Source organism: Eumetopias jubatus, unplaced genomic scaffold (assembly GCF_037043125.1).
Source record: "Eumetopias jubatus isolate StellerSeaLion01/CBP00866 unplaced genomic scaffold, mEumJub1_p1.0 scaffold_10, whole genome shotgun sequence".
Taxonomy (NCBI): domain Eukaryota; kingdom Metazoa; phylum Chordata; class Mammalia; order Carnivora; family Otariidae; genus Eumetopias; species Eumetopias jubatus.
In genome coordinates, this window is record NW_028274816.1 from 23,292,230 (window position 1) to 23,300,964 (window position 8,735).

At 39.5% G+C, this 8,735-nt stretch overlaps 2 protein-coding genes across 6 annotated transcripts in view; one reads left to right on the forward strand and one right to left on the reverse strand.

Moving 5' to 3' along the window:
* The window catches only part of NIP7 (nucleolar pre-rRNA processing protein NIP7), a 62,627-nt gene that overhangs the window by 1,441 nt on the left and 52,451 nt on the right, over positions 1-8,735 (forward strand). Inside the window, exon 5 of one of the 4 annotated variants that reach the window (XM_028094516.2) lies at positions 101-5,206. The exons of the other annotated variants lie outside the window; for them this stretch is intronic. Within the exon in view, the coding sequence (XP_027950317.1) occupies positions 101-220 (120 nt within the window). The 3' untranslated portion in view covers positions 221-5,206. Of the gene's footprint in view, positions 1-100; positions 5,207-8,735 lie in introns of those variants that run through there. 4 annotated transcript variants of the gene reach the window in all.
* On the reverse strand, positions 1,552-8,003 carry TMED6 (transmembrane p24 trafficking protein 6). Of its 2 annotated transcripts, none has more exons than XM_088027456.1 (4): positions 6,993-8,003; positions 5,587-5,713; positions 3,862-3,959; positions 1,552-1,981 (listed from the first exon to the last, which is right to left on the reverse strand). In XM_088027456.1, exons 1-4 carry the CDS (start codon positions 7,197-7,199, stop codon positions 1,748-1,750), a joined length of 666 nt encoding a protein of 221 aa, XP_087883582.1. In that variant the 5' UTR covers positions 7,200-8,003; the 3' UTR covers positions 1,552-1,747. The 2 variants fall into 2 exon arrangements, with proteins under 2 accessions (XP_087883582.1, XP_027950307.1); XM_028094506.2 differs by having other exon boundaries at positions 3,862-4,013.

The window sequence follows — 8,735 nt, forward strand, 5'->3', positions numbered from 1 at the left end:
TTCTCAAAGAACTGTTTTTTTCATCTTCATTATTTCTACCCCTCAATGCGTGCCTATTGAATGACTTGAGTGAATCAGTGTCTCTTCTTTTGAATCCCAGGGTTTTGGGGTGGCAGCAAAGTCTACACAAGACTGCAGGAAAGTAGACCCCATGGCGATTGTGGTATTTCATCAAGCAGACATTGGGGAATATGTGCGGCATGAAGAGACTTTGACTTAAAACGAAATCATCGCGAGGACTTATGGCTGTGTGGAAGGGCCTAGCTTTGTTTCCTGTGTCTGTGTAGGCTCCATCATCATGTTGAATTTTGTCAACACTGTGACTTCTTCAGGGACTTCTTAGTTTAATATTCTTTCTATTACGGACGAATGCAGGCTGGATTCTTATGCGGAAATGGCTCAAAAACGGTGTTTCGGATCTTTGTGACTAAATAGAATACTGTGTTTTATATTTGAATCAGAGGGCTTCTTGTCTTGAGTAACAGGTTCTAAGTCATTGGAACTGAGGACAAGAATAGCTAGCTTATTGTTGTCTGTGATAACACTGTTTTCCAAACTCACGATAAGAACACAATAGATTTTCTTCATTATTTATTAATACCATGAAAGTCAGATATTGCCATATTAGAACGGTAGGTCATGTATGGGATTTTACAAATGAAATTTGGATAAAATAATAGCAATTTATTCTGCTAATTTTCTATATAGTAGGTTCTGTGTGGTGTGCAAGAAAACCTTGGATTCAAACCCCAGTTCTCACACCTACCAGCTATATGGCTTTAGAGGCGTCATTAAACTTTGATAAGCTTATTTTCTCCTGCTTCAAAAAACAGCTTTAACCATCTCCCTACGAATGGTCTTAGAATTAGAAATCATGTTTGTAAAGCACTTCGCACAGTGCCTGGCAAATGTTAGGTTTAAATAAATGGTAAGAATTATTTTTATATTGCGTATACTGGGTATTTCTATTACTAAGGATAGGATCTCATGAGTATAGTTTGATTATATATCTTGGTTCTTGTTCTCCTTTTTCTTAGATGGTATGATCCCAGGCTAATGTTTTTTTCATCACCTTGATTTCTTAAAACATGATTTCCCTTACAAACCTTTACTTACCTGACTGGACTAGACAGAAAGCACTAATCAGAGACCACTGAAATAATTCAGCTCCTCTAACCTTGCCCATGCCCGACAAAATTATTTTTGGAATTACTGAAATATTTTTTAGAAATGAAAAAATTCCACTAAGTTTTTTAAAACTGCCTGTATTATAAAACATTTCTTTAAATATATTGCTTTTTTCTTTTTTTCCTGCTTACTTTAAATTCCAAAGGTGACATCTCTAAAAATAAAATTTTTAACTACAAAAAAGCAGTCTACCAATTCCTGTTTTTGTATGTAACATATAAAACTGAGATATGTTTTGTCCCATTTTTTCAACTCCTTTCTCCCGAGGTTCTGTGTTAACTCTCTAAATAGACTTAGTAAAGGTTAAGGGACTACTGTATTTTGAACAGTATTTTGATGGTAGCATTTAGTACACACTCATAGTTAATATCAAAACTTGCACATTTATTATTTTATTGCCATTTTGAGGCAATTGGAGAGGAAAGGAGAGCAATAGACTAAGATGTTCTAACAAGATAAATTGATTTTTTCCAGTAACTTTACAAAGCTTATTTGACTGAAACTTTGACAAAGCGTCTGCCCCAGAAGAAAAGAGTTAAGGTGCTGTAGTCATTTTGGCTTAGCATCTTGGCTTTTTTGTGTCTGTAGTCTTCGGGACATTGAAGAGACGCTTTAAGAAATAAAGCTGCAGGATTCCAGAAAGAACAATAACGAGGCTTTGAGCTGTCGACCACCAGTTCACATAGTTATGATTTGATTGGAGAAGGAAAAAGTCAGCCGTTTTCCTCATGCGTGCAAAGTTGTAGTATCTCCACATGTGAAAGATATTGTTTTGCACCTTCTGTGTACTCTCCTGTGGGACAGAAAATGAAATAAAAAGAGGGTCCTCCCTACCTCCCATCTAGTCTCACCTGGGTGCTCACAAGCACTAATCTAAGTTACCTGGAAGTTGAGTAACCTACTCGTAATTTTATGATATGTAGTAAGTTGATTATTGTAGTTGTTAGTAAAGCTGGTTTTGCTGTATATGAAAAAAAAGGTCTGGACTTCAGTTTAAAAAGATATAATTTTATAATGAAAAATTTCAGTGCTGAAACTAGAAAGCTCTTCCAGAGTATTTTTAGATTTAGGCACGTATTCCGAACGTCACTGCCGTTCTGGCAATGTCTTCTGTTCTTTGTATATGGTAGAAGACGAGGGCCTGCAAACTTATTAAAGGACCAGATAGTAAATATTTTAGGCTTTGTAGGCAATACAATCTCTGTTGCAACTACCAAACTCCACTATTGTTAGCACAAAAGCAGCCATATGTAATTGTCAAATGAGCATAGCTATGTTTCATTGAAACTTCGTTTACGGAAACAGGCAGTGGGCTTTTGTGCACTGAAAAATACTATCAGAGTGAAACAACATTGGGGCGCCTGGGTGGCTCAGTCAGTTAAGCGACTGCCTTCAGCTCAGGTCATGATCCTGGAGTCCCCAGATTGAGTCCTACATCAGGCTCCCTGCTCAGCAGAGTCTGCTTCTCCCTCTGACCCTTCCCCCTCTCATGTGCTCTCTCTCTCTTTCTCATTCTCGCTCTCTCAAATAAATAAAATCTTTAAAAAAAAAAAGTGAAACGACATCCCACAGAATGGAGAAAATGTCTGCAAATCACTTACCTGATAAGGAACTTATATCTAGAATATATAAAAAACTTATAACTCAATAAAAAGACCACCCAATTTTAAAATGGGTAAAGGATTTGAATAGACAGTTCTCCAAAGAAGATATACAAATGGCCAAAAAACATGAAAAGATGCTCAATGTCCTTAGCCATTAGGGAGCCAGAACTCAAAACCATAAGATACAACTCCACACCCACTAGGATGTCAATAATAGAAGAGACAGTGGCATGTTGGCAAAGATGTGGAGAAATTGAAACCATCAGATACTGCTGGTGGGAGTGTAAAATGGTTTAGCTACTGAAAAATAGCAGTTACGAAGTGAAGTTAAACAGTTACCATATGACCCACCAGATTATACCACTTCTTGGTATACAGAAATGAAAACATGTTTACAAAAAACGTCATGCAAATGTTCATAGCCGCATTATTCATAATAGCCAAAAAGTGGACAACCCAAATGTCTATCAGCTGATGAGTGGATAAGCAAAATGTGGTATAGTCATACAAGAGACTATTAGTCATCCATAAAAGGGAATGAAGTACTAATACTTGTTACAATGTGGATCAACCTTGAGAACATGCTAAGTGAAAGAAGCCAGAAACAAAGACCACATTGTATGATTCCACTCATACAATGTACAGAATAGGCAAATTTATAGAAACAGAAAGTTGATTAGTGAATAATTACCCAGGACTGGGAGGGGGGCATGGAGAAGGAAGAGTGACTAAAAGGTATGGAGTTCTTTTTTGTGATGAAACTTCTGGAATTAGATGCAATAGTGGCAGGACCTTGGGAATATACTAAAAACCGCAGAATTGTACATTTTAAAATGGTGAATTCTATCTTAATTAAAAAGACAAATGGGCAGTGGGCCAGATTTGGTCTGTGTACCATAGTTTGCCAACTCCTGGTATAAAACAAGTGAGGAGTTTCAAGAGCTCCAAGTCCTAAAAATTAAAGGTTTCAGATCCCTGTGCCTGTTTGGTTTCTCCCCAAATGAGCGCTCACTCAGATGATATTACCCATTTCCAAGGATGTTTCCACAATCTCCCACAAAATAGTTACCTCAATTGCATCCAGAGTATCATTCAGTTGTTTTCTTTCATTCTTCTGTTTGTGGTCCATCTCAGGCCCCTCATAGAAGACTCCAAAATTGAGGTACACTTGCACAGAACCAAAGTGATTTTGCTGATTTTTTAGACAAAGCTGATAAAAACCTGTAGGAATCCCTAGATCATTACCAAATCTTGGTCTCCACCCTTTGTTGACCCTTTGTTTGATTTCCCTGGAGATACATGTTTACCAGTGTTAAAGGTGCTACTGTAGTTCCTTCTTTTTACTTAGGAAGTAGATTCAATTTTTGATGTGGAAGACCTTATATGATCTTCCATGAAACTTACTTTACTAAGTACCAGTTACAATACTGTGTTTTGCCAAATATTAGTAACTTAGTTCTATAAATTAGTAAATTTGTAAGTAAATTTACTAAGTTCTATACTAGATTGAAAACAATGTTTTTTTCTCCGTCTTTTTCAACTTATATTTCTCACATCTCTTGAAACTTCTGTTTAACAAAATGAATTGAAATTAAGAGCATGGTGTTTTCCTACTTCTTGTATACCATTAGAGCTGGGGGATACCATCTTGAACTTGAAACTAGAAAAAAAATTGATGTGTTTTGAATGAAAGAAGCTATTCTGTTGGATGGAGTAACTTCTGCAAGGTGGTTTGTACAGGAACTGATGGTTTAGGGTATGTACTGGTGCTGGTTCTTAACTGGTGTCGCCATCCTTCTTGTGTGTTTGGAAGTGGGGAGGAGCAGGATTAGAAAGGTGTGGCAGTGTATCTGATTGTCAAAATGATTGGAAGGCACTACTGGCAGGTAGGGGCCAAAGATGATGAATATCCTGTGCTACACAATGGATTGTTTTATGCCCTGGTTGAAAAACATTGTCTTTTTTCGTATACCCGGCTGATAGGGCAATTAAAACTGACCCCTGCGTGGTTCAGTTGGTTAAGCATCAGCCTTGGTTTTGGGTCATGATCCTGGAGTCCTGGGATTAAGCCGCACGTGTCAGGCTCCCTGCTCAGTGGGGAGTCTGCTTCTCCCTCTCCCTTTGCCCCTCCCCCACTTGTGTGCTTGCTCACGTGCGTGCTTGTGCTCTTGCTCGCTTGCTCTTGGAAAAAACAAAAAAACCCAAAAAACTGACCCATGTTGTCCAAGGTGGGGACAGACTCGATCTGGCTATAGAAGTTTTCTTGTAACTGGAGAAGTGCTTTGTTGTGGAATGTGGATATTTTCATGGCTATGCGTTTCCTTTCGTTCTGAGTCTGCTGTTTAATAACTGCCTCAGGTATTCTGATAACTTTAGAAAGAAATGCTATCCTATAATAAATTTGTTAATTGGAATTCTGTATTACAAGTGGGTCTATTTTGGTCACTTTCTCATAACCTGGTCAGTTGGAGGCAATGAGATAAAACTGAGCTTCTGGAGTCTGGAGTTACAATAATTAGTCACCTGGAGACCCTGTCCCGAATCTGCCAGTGGACAGCCTGCCACTTATGTCCTCTGCCGCCAGCAATCTCCAATAAAGATTTGATGTTGGTGTTGGAAGGATAGTTTTTGGTGTTCAAGGCAGTTTAGTCCCCCTACTGTTTGATTATCCCTGTGTGAAAAACCCAGAGCTTTTACATTTCATGTACTTGAGTAATTTCAGTACTTCCTCATTATTGACTCAGTTTCAAAGACACTTATGATTATTACAGTAACTGTGGTGATTAAAACAGACCTGTCTCTTTGATAGAGAAGTTTATCTGGCCTCGAACATTCTGAGAGGAGTCTATGAGGAAACCCTGTGGGGTATGTGCAGTGGCAGCAACATGTCGGTCATGTGACATTCCCAGTGTCCGTTGCACCTGCCAAGACACATTAAAGAGGGAGAAAAGCCCCTGCTACATCACCAGAAAGCTAGCTAAGTGCTAAGATTGACATTCCTGATCATCAGCACAGTGGTTCTCAATTGGGGATGGTACTGCCCAATCCTCCCTGGGAGTTTGGGTTGAGACAACAGTGGTGTTGGGGGGTGGGTAGGAAGAGACAGCAATGTTGAACATCCTGCCACGTTAGAAACGGTACTGCAAGACAAAGAATTGCCCAAAATGCCAGTAACACTCCTTTTAAGAAGACCTGTCTCAGAACGTACATCTGGTGTATATTGATCGATATGTATGTTTTTGGCTGTAGAGTTCTTGATTGAACTTGCTTGGTTTTGACTTCCCTGGTGGTTTCCCAGACTTGGGTTTACTTGCTGCTTGACAGCAAATAAGGCATTCGGTAGGCACTTCTCCTCAAGCTGGGTCTTGATAAGCCCAGGCTATAGTGAGCTTACTAGTAGCTACTGTTCTGTTATAAATTCAGAGACAAGGAAAGGCTCTGATAAGCTAATTTAAAATAAGCTTTGAGTTACAGTGCAATGGAATAAGATCAAAATAGTTTATTACTATGTAAACAAAATTTAGAAAGCTTTAACAGATTTCTAAGATGAAGAACAAAGGAAATTAACAGCCTCTGACTTTACTATTGAGTTCACCATCCTTGGGCACTGTGGTGTAAGACCACAGGATAGATAAATGTCCTTGGCCTGTAAACAGGCAAGTTGAAAACATTAACCTTCCTTAAGAAACAGGATTGTCTGGCCAAATCGACCTTGAGCCAGTAATTCTGTAGTTTGCCAGAATTACCCATTAAAGCGGGAGACTAAATGTGGCTCCCCCAGTCCCATAAACTGAAGTATCTTTCTTTGAAATCTCAGGGTCTGTTGCCAAAGTTCATGTAAGTTTTCATTCGACTTTGTACCATATCCTTATTATTATTTTAAAAAATGGATTCTCTCTCCTCTCATCTCCAAATCTGAGTTAATATATGATTACCTCTCCAGGAAGAGGCAGTCTGTTTGTCCCATGGCTTTGAGCACACCTCCGTTGCCCCCAGTTTGAGAAATCAAGCCATATGTTTTAGTGATTATTCATCCATCAGGAGTTTCCATCTAAATGCAGGTCCATTTCATTAACAGGTAGGGAATCACAGCATAATAAAGACAACCAGAATCTTCTATCTGAATAAAACCTGACCCACTTTGCAAAAGGAAACAAAAAAGCAAGTCCCCCGTATGGCCAGAGGGGCCCGTGTACTCACCTCGTAACTGAAATAGAAGTATCCAGTCTGGCGGGCAAATTGCCAGAAGCATTCTATGCCTGCTGGAGGGATCATGATGGCAAAGTCAGATCGATCTGCTCCATGGAAGAGCAGCTGGTCCCCAGAGCCACTAAGGGGTTCCTGGCTCCTAGCAGAAGTCACTAGGTTCAGAACCACCAGTCCAGCCCCAAAGAGCAAAGGGAACATGCTGCTTTCTGGAGACTCCTCTGCAGGTGAAGTGCTTGCAGTCTAGTGAAACCAAGTAGTTTAGACAACTGCTAGGGTAATCATTAACTTACAAGTCACACTTAGGCCAGTTTCAGGGTCACACATGGATATTCCATAATAGAACTGGCATGATATATCCCCATGCTTGGCTCACAGGAAGTTTTTGTTTTTACCTCAAAAACTCAGTGGCTTACCAAACCTACTTCATGGGTGCTAGACAGAATCTACTTCAGAAGAGGTATTTCTGTCCTTCCTTTAGGTTATCATTTTTCAGTTCTTAGGAATAAACATTGGCCAAGTTTATTTACAACCATCTGAATATACGGACAGTTTGCCTGGAGAGATTTGTTTCTCCTGTTCGTATCAAATTGCTAGGTGATACCTATTGCTGCTTCAGTAAGATATGTGGGGCAAACCTCTTTCAACAGAATATTTTCTGCCCAGTGCTAGATCTTAGCAAAAAGCATAGCATAGAAGTGTGTGCAAAAATTTTAATGGACAAATAAAGTGAGCAAGAGGCAGTGGTCAAACTTCTCCACTGATCATTCTCGTTCTACTTTCCCCCTGATCTGTTCTTCTAAAGCTATCGAAAAACCAACTTAAAGAGTATTTATATTGTTCAAACCTTCAATCTTTCCTCCTTTATTTATGACTTCTTCAGCAGGGAAAAGGCTCATTGAACAACCACTGACTTCATGGCTGGCATTGAGCTAAGTGATTTACTTGCTTCCTATATGTTCTCACAACAGCCCTGGGAGGGAGATACCATTACCTACTGCCTTAGAGATGAGGAAATGGGACATTCAGAGATTCCACCGGCCAGCTCTGTGTCCCAGAAGCACAGCTGGTGCAGCTGGGGCCCCGAGTGGGTCTCACACTCTTACCTATCAGGACAGTGTTTCTGTCAGTCTGAGTGCTGACAGTGCCTAAATATTTTGGTTTCAGCCATAATCTTAAAAAAACAAAACAGCATCAGCACCTTCTTACCACGTATTGCTTCATTGCATTGACTCCCAAGTGGTAATTCCTTAAGTGTCATAAACTAATAAGCAAAGAACAGACCTCATAACTGTATTCACTTCTAGCAAAGGCCACGTAACATCACAGTACTCTGCAGGCACAGTGGCTCTGCATCAGTCTTGCTAAGGTGAAGGTGGGAGAGACTGGGATCACTTCCCAATGCAGAAGCATCCCCACCGACATCCTATCATTGCTACAGTCCCAACACTACCCATGTCATGAGCAGTGACTTAGATTCAGCAAAACAATCATCAGTTCATAGTGTATATTATAGTTCTATAGAAGGTGTAAACTATGTAAAACATAGTTTTATGTTTGTACACATTTCAGGAATAGTATAATAAAAATACCCCTGAAGTTATAAGTGTTAATGGACTTATGCATTTCTCAATTTGAGAAACACTGATAAGGATATTCTGCTTCCTTAAATGTATCACAGTGTCACTCTTCTACCCAGAGAGCGTAGTCTAATAATGTTAAGCGTGGAAGAGATAA

Coding starts and splice junctions, on each gene's coding strand:
- TMED6 (XM_028094506.2), bottom strand. CDS start 7,199: ATGTTCCCTTTGCTCTTTGGGGCTGGACTGGTGGTTCTGAACCTAGTG. Junction 5,714..6,992: donor ACTTCTATTTCAGTTACGAG/GTGAGTACACGG, acceptor GTGTCTTGGCAG/GTGCAACGGACACTGGGAAT. Junction 4,014..5,586: donor CTTCTCTATCAAAGAGACAG/GTCTGTTTTAAT, acceptor GGATTCCTACAG/GTTTTTATCAGCTTTGTCTA.